The following is a 23,264-nucleotide window of genomic DNA, read 5'->3' on the forward strand; positions in this document are numbered from 1 at the left end:
AATCAAATCTCCGTAAGTGTATCTCTAGGAGGCCATGTCATTACTCAATTTTTTTAAATGTGTATAGCAGGTCCTTATTATTATGAGTATTTTCATAAATTTTTACAAGAAAATTTCACTATTGTACTGATTATTATTAAAGTAACACATTCATAACTTTAACTTTTTCTAAATAATTTTTACAACCAAATGATTGAATTTCTTCATTTTGAAGGTAAACAGTAGTTTACTGTAAAAATTTAAGTAGTAGAAGTAGTTCAAGTAGGTAAACTACTTGAAGTAGTTTACCTACTTCAAGGTAACAGTTTCTTTTATCCTTTTTTTTTCTACACTAAAAGGGATATATTCATTATAAAAGTCATTTTTATAATCCTAGTACTTATTTATTTATTTATTTTTTTTTATGTAAGTGGTTGCATAGGAAAATTAATGTTGGATTTTTCAAAATTTTTAGCAGCACAGCCCCTACTAGGCAATTCTCATATTCTCATTCATATAGCAATACGTAGTGATTCACAAAGATGTGGCATAACTTCATAATGATTGTTGAGGCAATTTTGAGTAAAAATATTCATGTGAACATGGCTCCAATTCTGAATAATTACAGAATTATGTAATGTTAATGAATTCCCAGAAATGCACTATTGCGAATCTCACTTGTAACTCATGCATGCAGAACCTGTGAAGAGCAGTGTTGTTACAAGATGCTTCTTACAGGTGCTGAATATGCCAATATGGTGTATAATTATGGATTTTGCATTGAAATCCTGTTCCTGCTGTTAAAAGTATTTCTAAACCTGTTGGATGGATGAAAGATCTTGTATACCAAACAAAAGTGCAAATTCAAGATTCATTACTTGATTGCCTGCTGAATGCTGCAACTTGCATAAAGGACAGCCATGATTGAGCTTAGGTGAGCAGTGCATGTAATTAATAAGAATAGTGAAATGCATTGAAGTCTAAGATTAGATTCTCTACATTAGTGGAAAGCTCTAAATAATCAATACAATCAGAATCCAAGTTGAATACCATTTATTTCGTCAATTTATCTTGTACTGTTCATGAAAACAGCCTTTTCTAAGCAACGTATAGAATTAGTTAAGTCAGTTTGCAGCACTGGATGAAAATTGCTGATTTCATCTTTCCTTTGATTTCTATGAACAAATTTTGGTGTCATTTATTATTATTATTATTAATAGCCATATGGTGCAAGGAAGCCTGAAACTTATGCTGCACCAGCCAAAAAAAAAAAAAAAAAAAAAATTCAAGTTACCCTGTGAATGAGAGAGAGAGAGTCAGAAATAGAAGGGAATCACCAAGAAAAAGAAGAATGATGATATCCAGCTCAGGACCCTGGGTGTGCCAAGCCCATACTCACCAGATGAAATTTAAGATCCATACCAGAAAAACTGGAAAAGCCATATGTACATACATATCTGTAGACACAAATTTCTCTAAATAAAAATAAATAAATCAACACCATCTGTTCTATTAATGTGTCCGTTTATTTTACATTGCTCATAATTGCTTTTTTTTTTCTAAGATTTATAAAGTCATAGCTCTGTAATCATTTGGAATTGGACCCGTGTTTATATGCACTCTTTACTCAATTGCCTCAAAAATTAGCTCTTGAAGTTCATATCTTCATGAATTATCCTGTATATTCACCATAAATATGAGGCTTCATATTAATTGTTAATTAAAAGAAAAGTTAACCAAATTGTATTTAATAACATTTAGGACTACTATAAGCAGTGGTGGCCACCGATTTTAACTGGTAATACAAAAAAAAAATTCTGTTAAAATGGTGGTTCAAATTCTTTGCTGCAGACAAATGGGGGGAGGGGAGAATGGATTTATTGCTAGGAGTCCATAAACGTGTGTGTGGCTGTGAATAAATGTCTTGCATGTGTGTGTGCACACATGCAAGACACTCTCGTTCTCTCAGTAATCACTGAATTATGACCACCCCCATCTATAATAGACTGTACCTCATAGCTCACAGTATAAAAAGCCAATAACACTGCTCTAGCTTTGTATGCTAGAGCAGTGTTAATTTGCATTTGCATCTGATTGTGCAAATCAGACTGATAAAGTAGAAGTTATGGAATGTAGAAAAGATATCACGGAGTTTTAAAAGAGAATTATTGTGGGAGTTTGTGTATCGTGTGCTTCGATATCGGGAATGGCACTTTTTGTCAGTTGCTCATGGTTCACTGGGGTCAAGGTGTACAAAGAATGGTGTCAGATAGATCAAACCACCTTCTGCTGACATTGTAAAGGGTTATGCAAGGTGGATGTTCATAGTGAGCAAAGGGTGTAGTGTGTTGTATTGTATTGTACAGGCTCAATGGCAGGCCACCCTAAGACAGTTGATATTGCAATGCAATATGGGGAGTGCAAAAAATCACAAATGACAATGCACAGAACGCTCAGACATATGGGTTCTACAGCAGATGACCCAAGAAGTACTCTCCTTACTGCTGATCATCATTGATGGTAAATGCTGTTGCGTCAAGAACACACACACTGATTAGGACACTTGGGACTGGAAACAAGTGTGCTGGTCAAATGAGTTCAAATACCTGTGCAATATGCTGATAGACATTTTTGTGTGTAGTGTAAGCAATGATAGTCCGTGGACCAGTCATGCATGTGCCCACTATCCAGACCATATTTTGCTGGCAAGAACTAGCACCACAGATTATATGGACCAATGTTTCACAAATGAGGTCAATTGGCAGTTATTAGGAGACTCAAATGGTCTCCAAATTCACCTGACCTCAAGTGAATCCAGATATCCCACAAGTATTTAATCCAATTGTGAATATTTCTGGGATATTCTGGAACATCATGAGGCATATAGACATGTAACCAGCATCTATTTCAACACTGTGGAAAGCCTTGCAGGCAGGCAGCATGGCAGTAGATCCCTGGAGTTGATTCCTAGACAAAACATGTGCAAACTGTGGTCATAATTCAGTGATGTGTGTTTTTTTTTTTTTTTTGCTGTTGCTGTTGCTGTATAAGCTTGCTTCCTTCCTTGCAGCATTTGCCTGTGCCATAGGGTCCCAAACTTTTATACCATGAGCCCCCTTAAAATTTTTCATAAATTTCATGTCCCCCAAGTTTCAGCACAAATAAACAGATTTCACATAATTTAGCTATGAATATACATACTTTTATAAATTGAAATATACTCCTATACATTTAATCTTAAAGAAATAAAATATGAATAATAGAAAGCATTTTTTAAACAAAATGCTTTGTAGCCGGATTAGTGGGATGGTTTGTTCATTTTATGTTTAAAAAAAAAGAAAAAAAAAGTGCTTCATGAAAATAAGTGCCCCACCCCACACTTTGGGAACTTTTGGCCTATACTGATATTAAACTATAACTGGTAAATTTTCTGAATAATTTGTCATGATTTTGCATAGTTGCAATTTAATTAGGAAAGAGCTGCACCCATAGTATTTGTTTGGGGTAATTTTTACATTTTCGAGGCATGATGATAATGAATGTGGTTAAGTAATGTAATGGATCTTACCTGAAACAATTTGACTAAATTACTAAATAACAAGGATATTATGTGTTTAAGAAATACAAAATCTAAGGAAGAGCATCAAGTTGACATTAGCATTAGTTGAGGCATATGATGCAAGCTTAGAGTGGGGGGAACTTCCCATTTCACCCATCTAGTCACTCAATGTTTGTCTAGCTCAGCCTTAAATTTAAGCTATCAACTTCTACAACAGCAGATGGAAGTCTGTTCCAGCAATCAACTATCTGCTGGCTAAAGACAAACTTCCACACATCTATTTTGCAACTGTGTTTCCTCAATTTGAATCTATGCCCCCTCAGGTTCTAAATCTGAGCAAGCAGAAGTATCCCATCAGCATTGAGCCTGCTCAAACCATTCAAGGCCTTATACACCTCAATCAGATCACATTTTGCAGGTGCTTAGTCTCCAGATGCTGCAACTTGCAGAATTTAAACCTCTCTTGGTAAGAGAATCTCTTTGTTCCTCTCACCAATCTTGCCCTTCTCTGTATTTGTTTTAGCAACTCTACATCACTTCCTAAAGTGAGGCCTCCAGACCTGTACTCAGTACTTAAGGTATGGCCTGACAATTGCCTTATACAAAGGTATAATCACCTTGTCTCTGCTAGCAAAATTCCTATATATCATTAACAAAACTCCATGACCTGCTCTGGCAGCCTGTCTGCACTGATCAGAGAACTTCATATCCGACTGCACAATTACCCCCAGGTCTTTTTCATTCTCCATCTTTCAGTGTAGTATCACACAGTTGGTACGTTTCCCTTGAGTTACTGCTACCCATATGGAGTACAGTAATACCCTGCATAGCACTGATAATTGGTACCGAAACTATTCCGTGTTATGTGAAACTGTGCTGATTGAGGTATAATTATAATGTTTAATTGAATTGAATGCGTACCAGAGAAACAATTTGCACTTGATAGCCAATTAAAAGGATTTGAAAAAAATATATATTGCAAAAATTTAATTAATGAAAAGGTAACAGCATGAGAGATGAGAAAAAAGCTTTATTGTTTATTTAGATATTTCAATAATGAAGTCATCTCTTCTTTTTCTGGCATACAAGTTTTTGTAGCATCAAATCCCACCTTGTAAAATTTGCCATATCTTGATGCTATGTTCAACGTTCGGATCTCCATTCATAATCACCTTGCAGGCCACGTAAATCTCCCGAAAAACTTTCTCCAATTCTTCTGTTGAAAATTCTTTGGCAGTTGTTTGAACTTGTGATTCAAAACCAGTGGGATTATTTGCCAAATGGGGCAAAACATGTTGCCAAATAGAAGGCATGTTGTTGACAGTGATTTCTAGCCAAGATGCAGATATATTTTCGATCGTATTTAAAGGGATAAAAAATAAATTGTCCAATGAAAAGTTTGAAAAGCTATCACATTGTCTTATCATAATGGAATTAAGAATACCGAACAGTGTTGCATGTTGCCGCAGACTGCCTGAGGGGAGCTATTGGCATATATGCACATGTGAGACAATATATTTGGCACTGCAGCATATTATTATTATTAGCCATATGGCGCAAGGAAGCCCGAGGCTTATGCTGCAGCAGCCAAAAAAAAAAAAAATTGAATAGAGAGAGAGAGAGAGAGAGAGAGAGAGAGAGAGAGAGAGAGTAGAAGGGAATCACCAAAAAAGAGAAGAATCATGATATCCAGCTCAGGACCCTGGGTGTGCCAAGCCCATACTCACCAGATGTGAGCCCCAGGGTTAAATTATATATATATATATATATATATATATATATATATATATATATACACACACACACACACACACACACACACACACACACACACACACGTTTACCTAGGCTATGACAACACAGCATATATGTAGAGTATGTGTCTAGGCATTGAATGAGTTTTAATGTGTACAGTAAATTTTAAACTTAATTTAAAACCATATTATAGTGAAACCTGTGCTGTTTGAAGCCATGTTAAGCGAGGTATTGCTGTACTCTGCATTTGTCAAAGTTAAACTTCAGTTGCCACTTCTCAGCCTATCTGCCTAACTTTTTTAGATCCTGTTGCAGTAGCATACTGCCTTTACTGTCATTAACAACCCTTCCAACCTTTGTATCATCTGCAAACCTGGACATTAGACCTGGCATACCTTCATTGATATTATTAATAAATACACAAAACAATAATGGGGCCCAGCACCAAACCCTGGGGGACTCCACTAATACCACTAGTCCATGTAGAGCAGTGTCCATTTATTACCACTCTCTGCTGTCTCCCACTCAACCATCCCTTCATCCATTGCAGCAACTTGCCCTTAATGCCATTCTATTCCAATTTGCTAAGCAGTCTTCCATGTGCAACAGTATAGGGACTCACCTCTGGTGAGTATGGGCTTGGCACACCCAGGGTCCTGAGCTGGATATCATCATTCTTCTCTTTCTTGGTGATTCCCTTCTGCTTCCAACTCTTGTTCTCTCTTTCTCAGGGTAATTCAGGTTTTTTTTTTTTCTTTTTTTTTTGCTGGTGCAGCATAAGCCTCAGGCTTCCTTGCGCCATATGGCTAATAATAATAATATCAAAAGCTTTCCTGAAATCCAAGTACAGTCGAAATTGGTTATAACAAGCATCAAGGAACTGACGAAATTTCCTCGTTATAACCGTTACTCGCTATATCCGTGGTAGCGGAGACGGGGAAATCCCCGGGGCTGTTAAACAACAAATGCTTTATATCAGTGAGGAGTTAAATCTACCTCCTATTTTTTTTTAAATTCTCGATAACTTGATAAAAGGGGCTCAAATCCAGTGAGTATGGGCTTGGCAAACTCAGGGTCCTGAGCTGGATATCATCATTCTTCTCTTTCTTGGTGATTACTTTCTACTTCTGGCGCGCGCTCTCTCTCTCTCTCTCTCTCTCTCTCTCTCTCTCTCTCTCTCTCTCTCTCTCTCTCTCTCTCTCTCCCCCCCTCCCCCTCCTCTGGGTAACTTGGGAATTTTTTTTTTTTTTTTTTTGGCTGCTGCAGCATAAGCCTCAGGCTTCCTTGCACCATATGGCTAATAATAATAAAAAGATAGATTCATAAAACAAAAATATTAGAGAGAAAAAAATAATATAAGTATATACCTACATATTATTTGTGTTAATATGCTTGTATAAACTACAATACACTTAATATTTAACAATTTATTTATCTGTAATATTAAAACCATGCACTTAATACTAAACACAATTTATTTCTCTAATTAAAAACAATACTATTTAATAATAAACATGATTTCAATTAGTCTATTTATGAATCTTAAAATTGATATTTGTTTTAAAGATATCACTTTGATATTTAAGTTTCTCCTTAAAACACTCAAATATGGAGGATGTGGAATGGTCAGTGAATGACCACCGCATATCCCCGGAGCAATATGGCCCTAGTTGCTAATGCTCCTAAAAACCAAATAACAACAATAACCTTAAAACACTCAATGCGTTAAGTATCATTACTTGCCTCAGTAACTTCAAAAAAAATGACTGCATCCATTGGAGCTTGAGCTTGAGATTGTCAACACTAATTTTGATTCACTTTCAGTTGTCATCATATCATCTTTACCATTGTCATTATCATCTTTGTTGAGCACAGCACTACGTCACTCTCTGTAGAAAGACCACTAGTTAATAAGTTGTCATTGACTCATACAAATTCATCGATGTTATCTGTATTAAAACCTACAACATTGTTACACAGCAACCATTCAGATAATGGTAAGTTGTTTTCATCTTCTTCATCTACAAAGGTCGCGGGTTCGATTCCCGCCTCGGGCTTGGATCAAAGTACTGCAAAAACCTTGGGAGGTGCAATATGGCCACAGAAGCCGATGCGCCAACAACTACCAAATCAAAAAAAAAAAAAAAAAAAAATCTTCATCTACAATTGAAATTTCATTTGAATTTAATTTCGATTTCTTGAAGCAATTCGATATGGTTGTCGAAGTAACGTTGTTCCCACACATCATTCAATAAATTTATAGCATCCAATATCAATATAGATTTGGCAAGTTTCCATTCTCTTTGACTGATCAGATGTAGAACTAGAAATCTTTTATAAAATTCTTTCAAACTCTTGATTACACCTATGTCCATTGGTTGTAAAATTGATGTCACATTGGGAGGCAGAAACACTAGCTTAATGTTGGACAAATTTTGAATCACGGGATGTGCAAGACAGTTATCAACTAACAATAAAATATTTTTCTTCTTTTTGAGTAGCTGTTTATTCCAATCATTTATGTATTGCTGAAAAATATCCGAATTCATCCAAGCTTTCTTTTTTGCAGTGTAATCCCCAGGATGTTTCCTTACGTTTTTGAAACACTGAGATTTTAAAGATTTTCTGATAACAAACAGTTTTTTTATCAGTTCCAGTCATATTTGCATATATGAGCACAGTCAAGTGAGCCTTTGATTTTTTTTTTTTTTCCGCCAACACATTTTTCTCCTTTGAATTTAAATGTATTGTCAGGTGTCAAATTATAAAAAAGAAGTCCTGTTTGGTCGGCATTGTAGTAGTAGTAATAGAAGCATGCGATGCAAGAAAGTAGTAGTAATAGAGTGTGATGCATATCAGATTATGTAGCATCAGCCAAAAAAAAAAATTTCACACAACCATTCCCTATAGAGGTTTGTCCAGTCCCTCCTTGAATTTATTTAAGCTATCAGCTTCCACAATGACAGATGGAAGTTTGCTCCAGCAATTAAGCACCTGCTGGCTAAAGGCAAATTTCCGCATATCTATTCTACGACTGTCTTTCCTCATTTTGAATTTATGCCCCCTCGGGTTTGTAATCTGAGCAAGCAGAAGAATCTCATCAGAATTCAGTGTGCTCAACCCATTCAAAGCCTTATACACCTCAATCAGATCACCTCGCAGGTGCCTAGTCTCCAGCCACTGCCATTTGCCTAACTTAAGCCTTTCTTGGTAAGAGGAAACCCCCCCCCCTTTGTTCCCCTCACCAGTCTTGTTGCCCATTTCTGTGATGAAAGAGACCTGGGGGTAATTGTTCAGTCAGAAAGTTTTCTGAGTAGTGCAGACAGGCTGCCAGAGTAGGTCATGGGGTCTTTTTAATGATATACAGGAATTTTGCTAGCAGGGATAAGGTGATTATGCCCTTGTATAAGGCAATGGTCACACCACACCTTGAGTACTGCATGCAGGCCTGAAGCCTCATTTTAGGAAGGATGTAGAGTTGCTATAACGAGTACAGAGAAGGGCAACAAGACTGGTGAGGGGAACAAAGGGGTGCTCTTATGAAGAAAGGCTAAAGTTTTGCAAATTGTGGCATCTGGAGACTAGGCACCTTCGAGGTGATCTGATTGAGGTGTATAAGGCCTTGAATGGATTGAGCAGGCTCGATGCTGATGGGATTCTTTCTCATACTGAGATTTACAAACCTGAGGGGCATAAACTGAAATTGAGTAAATACAATTGTCGAATAGATGTGTGGAAATTTTTCTTTGGCCACCGGGTAGTTGATTGCTGGAGCAAATTTCCATCTGTCATTATGGAAGTTGATAGCTTAAATAAATTCAAGGCAGAACTAGACAAACATTTAGAATGAATGGACGGGTGAAATGGGAAGGATTTTTTTTTTTTCCCCCTTTTTTGCAGATACTGTATAAGCTTTGCTTTCTTGAATCATATGCCTCCTAATAATGCTAATAGATATATTCAAATAATTATATATATATATATATATATATATATATATATATATATATAGAAATGTTATATACAATAATAATAATGATCATGTAGGTTGACTTGAATAGGTATGAATGGTATAATCAGGGTCAGATTTACACATAAACTAAACAAGCTACAGCTTTGGGCCTTACATTACAAGGAGCTTCGCTCCATATTAAATTCTTTATTTAATATTGTCACAGGTAAGAGAGAAGGGCCTCATACATGTTATGGCCCTGGGGTATAATCAATCCCATCATGTTCATGTAATTCGTCTCATGAAAACTAATGTGCTAAAGGGGGGGGGAATTGGAATTAGTATCCAAATATCTGTCTAGTCCATATTTTATTTTTCAATGAAAAATACTTGTTGACCTATGTAATCAGTGATGTAGATGAAAATTCAAGAAAATGTTGAGAACATAGTAAAATTCATACTGAGAATAATTTCAAATATTGTGGTTATCTCAATCATATCTGAAATGATAATGTGGCTCTTTTATGAGTGCGGAGTGATGGCAGTTGTTTTAATGTTTCTAGCAGTTTCTCAACTGTAGCCCACTTCATAAAATCCTTTTAAGTCAGCCAGTGGTGTAGCCAGGGTAAGGTCAGCAGGTACATTGTTACCCCCTGATGCCGAAATCCGCTTTTTAGCATTAGGCGATTGGTAACTTTTTTTTTTTTTTTTTTTACTGAATATACCTGCTGACAAAAACTCCTCTCTACACTACTGAAGTCGGCTCTTGAACGCACTTTTTTTTTTTTTTTTAGTAATTCATAAATTTTGGTATTCTGAAAATTGCTTTAAGACTTAAGAAAATTCTCTCTTATAGATCCTCAATCAGAATGGGTAAACAGGCCATCTACAGGTAAGGTTTTTATTTATTATTTTTTTTTTTACTGAAACGTTTTAGTTATCCCTTTAGCAGGCATATTGTATTGCATGCAGTGCTATTTTTGAGAGAATGGCAAGGCAAGAAATAGTAATAGTTTCAAAGTGATGCATTTTATAATTTCATTCTTCTTTTCTGATACTGCAGTAGGACCTCAGTTATCAGAACTTCTATTAGCCAAGTGATAATGTGGGTTTTACCTGACAGGTGATCTTTGAAAATAATGTTCCCTCAATAATTAAAAATCATCTGAAATTTTTTTCCTGCCTTCCTAAACACAATCAAACTTTTACTTCAACAGTTTCTGAAGGGAGGATTTTTTTTATGGATTTCTCATAGAAATTGTGTATGACAACATGTTAGATTACCTACCAGTATCTTTGCAACTATTTGGATAAGTAGCATGGTACCAGACAAGTGCTAATGTTATATTTATTTAACATTTCAGGTTACTTATTTTACTCTCACACTAGTTTAATAAACATCTACATTTCTTATCCTAGTTGTTTTTGAAAATTTTATTGTTTTCATCAAACTATATTCCTTCCAGATGGCTGGTGCACTGCAGGAAGCAGGATATATAGTTTCAATTTTGCATGCTGTGAAGAATGCCAAATTTTAAATAAACTTGAAATCAGAAGCAACTAATAGTATTGAACATGTTTTTAAAATTTTTTATTAATTTTTTTTATACATAATAAGCAGAAATAATGCACATATGAATGTTTGAAATTTCACTCACTTAAGTCTTTTAAACATTTGGGAATTAGAACTGAATTCAAAAGTATCTGCAATTTTGTCCAGATATGATGGGGGTGAGGGAGTGCATGTTTGAGAGCCTTGTCGGTCAATTTGGCCCTGTAGAGAAGAATGTGTAAAGCTCGTGGGATAGAATTTTTCTCATCATGGTCTATGAGCTTGATAAAAGGAGAGCCTGTTTTCACAAAGTAGGAATACACTCAAATAGAAGGAGTGTAAGAACGTTTGCTGATGCTATTGAGTCAGTATTAAGTGGGTCAGAAAACTGATAGTTTGGAGGATGCACAGACTAATAGCTTAACAGTAGCAGGCAGAAGTTTAAAAATTATTCTTGCACTGATTCTATTGGAACATCAAGCAGCATTGAAAGCAAGGTGTCAGATTTCAAAGCTTTCTGGGGAAGGGGGTCTTCACGAAACAAGCAAATTAATGAACTGCCATACAGTAACTAAGAATAAGAACAGGCGCATGTATACTTGCATGTACACTAATGCTAGGAATATTGTAAATAAATTTGATAAAATCAAAGTGCTTATTAATTTATAAAATGTGAATATTAAGGATATCAGAGATGTAGTTTTACTCAGATATAAGAGATAAATATGGGGAGCACAACGTGTACAGAAAGAGCAACACCAAACAGCAGAGGAGGGGAAATGATTATGCCCTTAGTTAAGATTAACTTTAAATCTAAGGTAGTGCATCTAGTTTACATGAGTGGCCAGTAAAATGTTGAGTTAATTTGGTGTGACATAAGCACTGGGAAAATGAAAATGAGAATAGGAGTGTGCTATGTTACCCCAGGGGGCTCACATCTGGTGAGTTATGGGCTTGGCAAACCCAGGGTCCTGAGCTGGATATCATCATTCTTCTCTTTCTTTCTTGGCGATTCCCTTCTACTTTCTCTCAGGGTAACGCGGATTTTTTTTTTTTTTTTTTTTGTCCATAAAAGACACATGATATTGCTGCCTTCTTCTGGTAGTGTTTATCATGAGTTCAAATATTTTAACAGTAAAGCAGTCTAGCTTTGCAGCCAATGAGAAGGCTTGCCTTCCTTTCATATATCAATAACAGCACTAGATAGAAAAGCTGATATTTTATATGAAGCAGTTTTATTCTCTTATGATTGTTGAAATAATTTATTGAAAAGCTCTAGCTAACCATTGTTTGCAGTTCCTGTTGATGTAAAGAAACTGTAAACAACTTTAAATTTAAGTTGTGCCCAAGTATGAGTGAAATTTGTATTTAAAAAAATAAATAAATAAATTTACTCTTGAGCATGGATTGAAGACTGTAACTTAATGTTTTTCATTACATTAGTCTTCAATCCAAACCTATTAAATGTTAGAGAGCTATTGAATACGTGAAATTTAGTTAGTTTGCCTTCAGACTGAATAAGTTGTAGTCAGTCTCCATTATGCAGTTTGGCAAAATTTCAAGATCTTCTGCTGCACAAAACTATTAAATGCAGTTAAATACAATATTATAACATTTTTAAAGGTTTTATTTTATCCTACAGTAGTTTTTCCTAATTTTGGTGACAACATATATTTATTTTGAGTTTAATGGACTTTTCTAATGGCTTTAGTGGGAGGACCTTACTCCAGGTAATTAATTAAATTGAAGTTTTTCTGTACTCAGTTGGGTTGAAAAATTTCAGTTAAAGTATAATATTAGGAGATGAAATGCTTGTTATTTTTGGGTAATAGTAATCCAAGATTATCTTATTTTGGAAGCAAACTTGGCAGTTGACAGTGAAAAAGATGTCTGAGTAATTTGAGAGTATTGTACAGGTTTTGAACCCCATTTTGAGACTGATCTGCTAGAAAAGGCACAATGAAAAGCAACAATAGTTATTGAAATAAAGATGTATTCTTGAAAAATTTTGGTTTTGTGAGTTCCAATATTGTTTGTGCATGGGTACTTGATTGAGATGTGTTGAAAGAGTGATTTCTCTTTTGCTGGTGGAAGAAACTAGATGACATGCATTTAACTGAAGAAAAGATAGTTGTATATATGATAAAAGAAAATTCTGTTAGCAAAAGACTTGTTAACTGGGACCTCTGGTTTTGATTTTCTTAAATTACATTGACAAAAGGATAAAGGGAGTGATGTCAATTTGTAGATATCAAGATCGGTAGAATAATTAATGATCAGCACCAAGCAGAGGTTTTCTGGATGACTTAGACTTCAGAGATGGTCAGAAAAGTGGCAACTATGTTTTTATGCATCAAAACGTAAGGTCTTATACTTGGGAAATAATAACCCCAAAATAACTTACCCACTTGGTTGGGGTTGGGGTTTGAAGTAAAGACAGTAGAGGAAGAAAGGGTTTTGGAAGTTCTGATACAATCAGACATGACTTTCTCCAAGCAATATAGACAGATAGCAAGGAAACCCCATGGTGGTCTAGCAATGATTTATCAAATATGTGCTTGTAAAGATAAGGAGGTCATAATCCCAGGATATAACACACTGTAGGATGACACTTGAAATACTGTGTTCAAGTATGGATACTGCACCTTAAAGACTGAGCTTTTTGAAAGAATTCAGAGCTCTTCTGATGAGATCAGTAAAAGGGTGTCCACATGAGGAAAAGCAAAATTTAAAACAAAAAAGTTGCCAAATTTAAAACAAAAAAGTTGCCAAATTTAAAATAAAATAATTTACTAAAAATTTTGCTGAAATTATACTAAATTGTCTGGCTAATCAAAATAATTTGTGCCTCCATAAACCACTGTCATGTTGTGGCTTCTTGATAAGATATGTACCTTGGTTTATGATATATTTTTTTTCTGTCTTTTCTTATACTATTAGTTGTAATATATTTGACCTCATGTTATTACATTAATTTTTACTGTTAAACATCAGTATAGATACACCATAGATAGCTCTTGAATGAAAACTATGATAGTAGTGTAAAAGGCATCATTTCAACTCTATCTCATATTGTGATCATCCTTCACAATGAGTTACCATGTATTGCACTACTTCAAACAAGTAACACTTCACTAATAGAGAAGACTATTGTTACTTATTCTTGGTGGGCACCACCACCCACATGGCACTGTTTCAAGGCTTGTTGGCCTTTCATTGGTAGATGGGCAGATACCCTGGTATTGCAATGAAAACCCAGTTGTGAAGTTAATCCCACAATGAGGCATAATATTATTATAAGAGATTAAAGTTATCTATTAAATATTAATAGATAAATAAAAAGATATTTAATAGATAATTTAAGCTCTTTTAATATTGTCTCATTGCATTTAGATTTATTATAATAATTTTTACTTAACTTTATGCATATTTAAAAAAGCTGTTATTATTAAAATAAACACAATTATTATTTATAAATTAAACAAAAATTGTTTACTTAACCACAAAAAACCAAAGCTCGCAACAATTGTAAAGCAGTTATTAATCAGTCCAAACTAGATTTTGAACAGGTTAAGAATAGAAAACTTGCTTTTTGCCCTAATGGTAGCTGAGCATTCTGGTCTCTTGCCAAAGCTATTGGCTGCAACTTTTTCCCATCTCTGCTCCCACCTCTGTCAAAAAAAGATGGTTATGTTGTCACTTCAGCCAAGGATGAAGCTGACCTGCTAGCATCCCATTTTTCTTCCAACTCATGTATTAATGATCTTGGTAAAACACTTCCCACCATTACCAATGCACTCCATTCAATGCCTCCTGTGGTCTTCCATCAAAAGGATGTCAGAAGGATTTTGATGAATCTTGATGCTAATAAAGCTCCAGGTCTTGATGGTATTTCTCCACTTGTTCTCAAAACCTGTGCTCCTGAACTTACTTCTGTTCTTTGCTGCCTTTTTTTCACTTTCTTATTCCAAAGGTGTTTTTCCTTCTGCTTGGAAATTTGCTTATATCCAGCCAGTTCCTAAAAATGGTGACAAATCCCTCCCATCCAATTATTGTCACATTGCAATTACTTCTACTCTTTCTAAAGTAATGGAAAAATCAATTAACTGCCAACTCTTAAACTACCTAGAAACCTTCCGTCTGATCAACAATTGCCAGTATGGATTCCATCAGTGTCAATCCACAGGTGATATTCTGGCTTATGTTACCCATTTATGGACTAATTCAATGGAAAGGTTCGGTAAAACACAAGCAGTTGCTCTAGACATCTCAAAGGCTTTCAATCGGGTTTGGCATAAAGGTCTTCTAAACAAGCTGCCATCTTATGGTTTGCTAACTGTATTTTGTAATTGATTATCCAGTTTTCTCTCTGATCACTCACTGAGGGTGAGGGTAGGTTGGCTCCCTGCCTTCTAACTTCTCCACTAATGCTAGTGTCCCCCAAGGTTCAGTTCTTTCCCCCACTCTTTTTCTCTTGTATATTAATGACATTCCATTGACTGGAAATCCTATCCATAGTTTTGCTGACGATAGCACATTGCATTCTACTTTCCATTTTGAGAAACCTTGCCCTGCTCAATCAGCTTCAACTTCTCGAATATCCACTACCAATTCCTTAAATGTCGATCTCCAGGTAATTCTCCAATGGGGCAAAGACAACTTAGTTGATTTCAATCCTTCTAAAACTCAGTCTTGTCTTATATCTCGCAAAAAGGATTTTTCTGCTCCTATGCTTATCTTTGGTGACACTCCAATTTCTAGGCAAAATGATATCTCTTTTGGGGATTACCCTGACTTCTAATCTCTCTCTCTCTTCGCACAAGCACATTACAAATATTGCTTCCTCTGCATCTAAAAAACTTGGTTTTCTGTTTCACTCTCGGCGTTACTTTTCTTCCAAACAGCTGTTCTCTGTACAAATTGCAAATCTGCCCTACCATGGAATATTGTTCCCACATCTCGGGCAGTGCCCCCAAAACCTCTCTCAGGCTTCTAGATTCCATTTAGAAGAGGCAGTTAGGTTAATTAATGACTCATCTCTAACAGAGTTTCTCCACTTGCTGTCTCATAGATGTACTGTTTCTGCTGCATGCCTTTTCTACAGATACTTCCATGGGCACTGTTCTTCTGAATTGGCTTCTATCTCTTTCAAAACAACCCAAACACATGCCACCAGCACCCAACATCCATTTACTGTCCAACTTCAAACTCACAGAACCAACTTTTCATCTTCATTGTTTATCCATTTAACTGCTGTTTTCTGGAACAACCTTCCTTCATACATATTTCCAGAAAATTACAGTCTACAGAAGTTCAAGTCTAATGTCAACAAATATCCTCTTTCATCTTCTCAACCTCCAACCCAAACATGGTACTAAGTACTATAGGTTCTAATACCTCTCGTGTTTGGGGGTTTCATAAAAAATATATATATGTGTGTGTGTGTGTGTGTGTGTGGTTTGTAAAATAGTGTCTGTGAAAATATTTCACAGAGTAGCATTAGACATATGATAACTTTTGTTATTTTCCTTTTTCTGCTTATTTTTCTTCTTAACAGTTGTATATTGTGTGTGTGTGTGTGTGTGTGTGTGTGTGTGTGTGTGTATTCACCAATTAGATACAGTTTCCTGTGTATTAAAAACTGTATTTTCTAAGGTGACCACTCTGACCTGACCATGACCATTAACCCTGTTGTTTGGTGGCCAGTGTAGTCCATCGATTTCTAGAAATCTATAATTCTCTAAGTCAGCTATTGTCTTGCTTGATTAACACAGTTGATCCTGTTTGGTGGTCAGTGTTTTTCACAATGAAGTTTTTGAAGTAATTGTATAAATATTGCTACCAAATAGCTATTTCATCATTTATTTCTGATTTATCCATCTTTGAATATAGATGTGATGGCAGAAAAAAAAGACAATAAATTTTAAAATTTAGAAATGCAACTGAAAGATATAGAAGATGCAGCAAAGGGTTTTTTGCAAAGACAGTTGGCAGAAAAATCTAGTTGTGGTAAAACACAAATTCAAAATATTTTGCTATAAAAAAATAATATTAAAGAAAAGTGGATTCAGAATGCAAATAAGAATATTTGATGAGAAACATATCAACCATATAAAAAAATTAATGAATTAACACTTGCCTGGTTTCTTGTAGTATAGGACTGCTAGTAAGCAGTCTAATACTACAAGAAAAAGCTTTGAATTTTGCAAAAGCTTTAAAAAAAAGTGTTTTTTGCTAGCAATGGATGCTTAGTAAATTGTCACGGAAATAAGATTGTTTTGAAGACTGTGTGGTGAAAGTACATCTGTGAATTGAAATTATGTGGAACAATGAATTTTGCATTTGCCATCTTTAACACGACAATATGAATCCAAAGACATCTTTAATGTAGATGAAACTGGCCTCTTTTATTGTGCTTTACCAAGTAAATCATTAGTGTTTAAAAGTTCTAATTCTTTCGGTTATAAAAAAAAAACAAAACAAACAGTGACAATTGTGCTGTGTGTAAATTTTTTGAGGCAAAAAGAACAACCATTGATAATTAATACTGTGCTGAAACCAAGATTTTAAAAACATGAATATGGCATCCATGAAAGTTGATTGGTATGCCAATTAAAAAAAAACAAAACAACAAAAAAAAAAACATGGATGACAATTGCTTTTTTTTTTCTGAATGGCTTCATAATTTAGAAAAAATGACAAAAGAAAATAAGAAGATCTTACTATTATTAGATAATGCTCCTTGTCATCCTGTAAATTTGAATTTAACTAATGTCATTTTTTTTTTCTGCTAATACAGCAAATGTTTGCCAACCAGTAGATCAAGCTATCATTCAGTCATTTAAATTGTAATGCCACTGTTGTATTTTAACTATATTAGTAGCAAATATTAACATGTGACAAAACATTGAAGAATTAGTTAAAAAATAAATAAAATAAAATAAAAATTTCACTAACAGACATTGTTGAATACAGAAAATTGGCCTGGAATTGTGTTAGTGAAAATACTGTACAAGGGTTTCAATGAATGTGGAATTAACTGTGATATCAACTTGGAGGTTAATGTTAGAACTGATTTTATATAAGTACAAAAAGAAATTGTTTAACTTGGACAACAGATAAATGTAAACATCGATACAGAATATGAAGATCAGTCATGTGTGAAAATGGTGAAAACTGGGAAGAACTTTGATTCTGCTAGGAACATTGACAACAGTGACAGTTTATGAAAATATTAATATAAATGATGAATTGGATGTTGAAGAAATTAAAATTCCAATAAAAGAAAGTTTAATTACTGTTTTAGGACTTAAAAAATTGTTTTGTGATGATTTAGGTAATAATAAAATGTTAAAATTATTAAATTTGAAACTATTTTAGAAAAGGAAATAATTCAGCAAAAAAAAAAAAAAAATCGAGACAAATTGTAACCTGAATATTTAAAAAAAATAAATGTGTATATTTTATATTATCTGTTTAGTTTAACATTTTTATAATGAAAGTAAATTTTGTTTAGTTTTAAGACATTTTATAATTCATTTTAAAAAATAACTTAGTTACAAATAAACTGCTTTTAAAATAAGACTTATTTCTATTTTCCTATTAAAATTTTCATTATATTATGATATATTTTACTTTTAATATATTTCTGCAAGGCGACCACCTATATAAAAGACCAAATATATGTGGAACCGAAGGTAGTCATCTTAGAGAGGTTCTACTGTATATATTGTTTCTAGATGTGCATGTTTATAGGCCTATTTTTATGTTGTGCAGGCTGGAAAATAGAAAAACTCAATAGGAGAAACCCCTATTCCCTCTGCTTATGGTCCACTAACTTTAGCTTCAATTGAAGAGGATGCCAGACTATCTTCCATTCCATTTATAAATGGAAATCAAACCCAGACCTCTCTAAATGAGGGCAGATGGTGAGGTGTCATACCTACTAAGTTGCCAAAAAGTACTGTCTGTCCTACATGTCATAAGTTATTGACAGTGCTTTTCAAAATGGAGTCACCAGGTGAAATATATTGTCTGTATAATATTGAATGGCAAATTTTACTTGCCATAATTTGCCTGTTGTCAGCATGGCAGAAGTACTGTATATATAGTCAGCCATATAAATATGTATGTAATCTGGCATAGAATGACAGAAAATATTGTAAATAGGAAAAGTAATTTAAATTTGAATTTTTGGGGAATGTTTTCATACATAATCATTAGTAATGAAGGATTTTTTTGTTCTTAAAAAAGTAGGTACCTTTTTTATATTTTTACCAAGTCTAACTTTAAAATTCATTTTAACAACCTATCACTGCTACTTTATACTTATTCATTTTAACAATTTTATTTTTCACTTTGCACTTAACTGTTTACTTTGCCTTTTGTACCTGATCAGTTCCAGAAGCTCCATCTTTTACACACACACGCACGCGCGCGCGCACACACACACACACATACACACACTTCCTCTATTTATATTTGAGAAAAGGTCAAAGTTTTGTTAAAATACTTAAAAAAAATAAATAATAAATAAAAAAAAAATTGTTATATCTATCTAATCTGTTAAAGAACCGATTACACAGATTAAAATTTAATCTATATCGCAAACATTTTCATACGACTATCTTTTTGCAATCATGGCATCCTCTTATAGCATGATGGATACACAAAGCTCATAATCATATTTGCTGATCTTAAACTCTCCCATTTGAAGGTACTCTTTGAGACTTTATTAAGGTAGTATGATTTTGTATTATTTCAGTCATATTACTTAAAGCATTATTCTTAATCTGTATGTTGCAGATTGTGGCGGGAATATTGAAGATAATGGTGGGTTAGTTTCATTGTCCAGCAAAAGTGAACCACAATATTTTGACTGTATCTGGTTAATCCGTCCATCTCGTTTTCCTTTACTGAAGAGCAATCTTTCTTTCTCCATTGTTTATTTCTTAAATGTGGGTAAGTACTAATATTACCAAATATATGGACTTCCTTAATGGAAGTGGTGATATATTTAAATATCTTTGTTTGCAAATATGATAATCAGTGTATGCCAAAACCTAGGCAAAAAGTTAAAGATTGTGGGAGAACTATATAATATTCTGTAGGTAAAAGGCTTTTCTTTATAGAGTCAGAACGTTATAGTCAAATATTAAACTTTGATAAAATTTTGATATCTCAAAAAAAAGGACGTTAGTAGTAGCCATGTAGTGCAAGGAAGTTCTAGGCTTTTGCTGCACCAGCCAAAAAATAAAATAATTAATTAAAAATAATAATAGATAAATAATAAAATAAAATAAACTACCTATTTGATTCTCTTCCCATGTGTTTATCCAGCTGATATTCCTATGTGAATAGGAATAATTGAATTTCTCCATGTTCTCATGGAAGTAAATTGTTCCAGTAATTGACAACTTGCTGGCTAAAAGGACTTCATGCAATCCAGTCTAAACCTGTTTCCCCATACAAAGGGTACTAGGAAAGTTTTGAAATACAGCTTTGTTTATTTAATTTTTTCAAAGTAATTTCCTCTACATTTAATACACCTCTCCATCCTCCAAAACCAATCTTTAAACCAGTTCTGCCAAGTTTCACTAGGGAGTAAAGCACACTCGTTGTCCCAAGCCCGTAGAAGATCCACATCACTGGAAAACCGCCTCCCTTTTATCTTCATTTTCACATGCGGGAACAGTGCAAAGTCGCAGGGAGCAAGGTCTGGACTGTAGGGAGGGTGCTAGAGAAGTTTCAGTCCTGTCGTGGTCAAATATTCGGTGCAGGCTTTGGCGCGGTGAGCTGGAGCATTATCGTGATGGAGGTACCAGGTGTCCATTCTTGACTTTGGCCGCAGGTTCTTCGTAGATCCAATGACTTTAGGCAGCCATTGTTCAGTATACCACTTAGCTGTGACTGTCTTCTGCGTGTCCCAAACGACACGTTCCACAATTCCACTCGATTTGAAAAATACAGCTATCATTTTCTTCTTTACAGATCGGGATTTTCTGACAATTACGGGTGTGTCGTCATCATCAAAGACCCAAACTTTGTTTTGAGCCTTGGTCGGCAGATCGTAATAGTACAGCCAAGTCTTGTCACCTGTCACGATGTTGTTCACATACCGAGATTGTCCCTTATCAAACTTTTTTAACATCTCCCAGCACCTAGTCACATGTCGTGTCATCTGCTCTTCAGTCAGTTGATGCGGCACCCAGAGAGAACAAAGTTTCTTCACGTGCAAATGATCTTGCAGAATCGAACGAATTGCTGGTGCATTTAGGCCCAAAGTATCCTCTATCTGTTGGTAGGTCACTCGCCTGTTTTCGTCAAGCATTTTCCTCACAGCAGTAACGTTTTCCTCTGTAACTGACGTTCGTGGCCTTCCCGGCCTCGAATTCTCTATACCACCTGAATATCATTGTACGATGTGGACAATCATCATCTAGTGCAAGAGTCATTTCTTCTAAGCACTGGTCTATGGTTAAACCACGCACGAAATTATACCGCAAAACTGTCCTTATCTCATTTCGTGACCACGATGCCATCGCAAGCACTTTACACTCTCACTACTAATGAATAACTGAGCCCATCGACTTGGCGCGGCGGCTACTATGCACGTATGAACATGTCTCAACATGCAGCAACAAGCAGCTTCCTGTGATTCATTGTTGCGTCATATTGCAAAACTTTCCTAGTACCCTTTGTATGAATGGTGCATGAAGTGATGTCAGTGAGATATGGTATTGCTAATATAGCCAAAAAAAAACCCACATGCATGCCTCCACAGCCCTTTGAATGTGTTAAAGCCATCAGCCTTAATTACCCATAAAAGCATCTTATTCCAATGATTAATAACTTCTTGGCTAATGGAAGACTTCCTACAATCTAGCTTGTAATTCTTACCCCTTAGTTTTAATTATGCCCTCTGGCTCTAGTGTAACTTACAAGTATTGTCTTATTCCTTTAGTTATTTCTGTTTCTTCTGTATTTCCTTAAGTGTGTGTGTGATGAACAATAGTTGAAAACAGTAGTGAAAGAGAAAAGGAAATTAAGCAAACATAAGCGGCAGCAAAATGCATATTCCTCTACATCAGCGGTTCCCAACCGGTGGTTTGCGAACCACTAGGGGTCCGCAAAAAGTGTTTCAGGGGATTGGCACTAAAAATTCTGTAATGGTGTTTGATTAGATTTACATAGGTATATTTTTGTATTATTCTTAAAATATACCTATTTAATAGGTATATTTTAAGAATTGCCAATGAAAGAAACCACAAATCCTTATTAGTTTACTATCTTACAGTATATCATGTTAAATATGTTTTCCATACTAATTTTTTTTTAATTCTCAAAGACCATTGTTGTATAGGTACTTAATAATAATTTTTATTATTATGCAATATCGCTTATAAAAATGAAGTACTTGAAATGTTTTACAATAAAAATTCAGAACTATTATACGATTTCAGAGAATATAGGCTTAGTGATTCCATGGGGATATTATTATTATATTCGGTTCATCTGTAATTTAATACATCTACAAGTATTTCTGTTGTAAATTGTTTGTGTTCAGTGGTCAATTTGCCAGTTTTGCTGGATGAAGAAACCCCAGTTTCTGGGGAGAGAACCTTGCTATCTACCGCCTGAGACCAACTAACTCTAGATTCTGTTGCAATAGCGTACTGACACTAATGACAGTATGCTACTGCAACAGGATCTAGAAAAGTTGAGCAGATGGGCTGAGAGGTGGCAACTGAAATTTAACATTGACAAATGTAAAGTACTGCATATGGGTAGCAGTAACCCCAGAGTAACGTATCAACTGTGTGGTACTACACTCAGGGTGGTAGAGAATGAAAAGGACCTGGAGTAATTGTGCAGTCAGCTATGAAGTTAGGTGGGAAGGAGCAACAGTGCGTAGCACACACTTCTTGATTAGACCGGGGTTCGAGCCCGTCACCACCAAATACGGAGGATGCGGAAAGGTCAGGGAATGACCACCGCATATCCCGGAGCAATATGGCCTTAGTTGCTAATGATCCTAAAAACCAAATAAATAACAGCTATGAAGTTTTCTGAGCAGTGATGGTTTGCAAGAGCATGGTGTCTTGTCATTGTATACAGGAATTTTTCTAGCAGGGATAACGAGGTGATTATCCCCTTGTATAAGGCCAGAGATATGATTCAGGCCACACCTTGAGTACTGTATACAGATCTGGAGGTCTCATTTTAGGTAGGATGTAGAGCTGCTGGAATGAGTACAGAGAAGAGCAACAAGATTAGTGAATGGAACAAAGTTGCTCTTATGAAGAAAGGCTGAAGTTTTGCAAATTACGGTGTCTGGAGAGTAGGAACCTGCGAGGTGATCTGATTGAGGTGTATAAGGCCTTGAGTGGTTTGAGCAAGCTCAATGCTGGTGGGATTCTTCCTCCTGTCCAGATTAATTGGCTGAGGGGACATAAATTCAAATTGAG

General features: G+C 35.1%; 1 protein-coding gene across 2 annotated transcripts in view; it reads left to right on the forward strand.

Annotated features, from left to right (window-relative positions):
* The window catches only part of LOC150082916 (uncharacterized), a 159,200-nt gene that overhangs the window by 85,859 nt on the left and 50,077 nt on the right, over positions 1-23,264 (forward strand). For both annotated transcript variants that reach the window (XM_090376910.1, XM_090376911.1), the window contains 2 exons: positions 10,102-10,137; positions 19,603-19,758. In XM_090376910.1, coding sequence (XP_090233036.1) covers positions 10,102-10,137; positions 19,603-19,758 — 192 coding nt within the window. The remainder of the gene's footprint in view (positions 1-10,101; positions 10,138-19,602; positions 19,759-23,264) is intronic.

Source organism: Mastigoproctus giganteus, chromosome 7 (genome assembly GCF_048544385.1).
Source record: "Mastigoproctus giganteus isolate SK-2022 chromosome 7, ASM4854438v1, whole genome shotgun sequence".
Lineage (NCBI taxonomy): Eukaryota > Metazoa > Arthropoda > Arachnida > Uropygi > Thelyphonidae > Mastigoproctus > Mastigoproctus giganteus.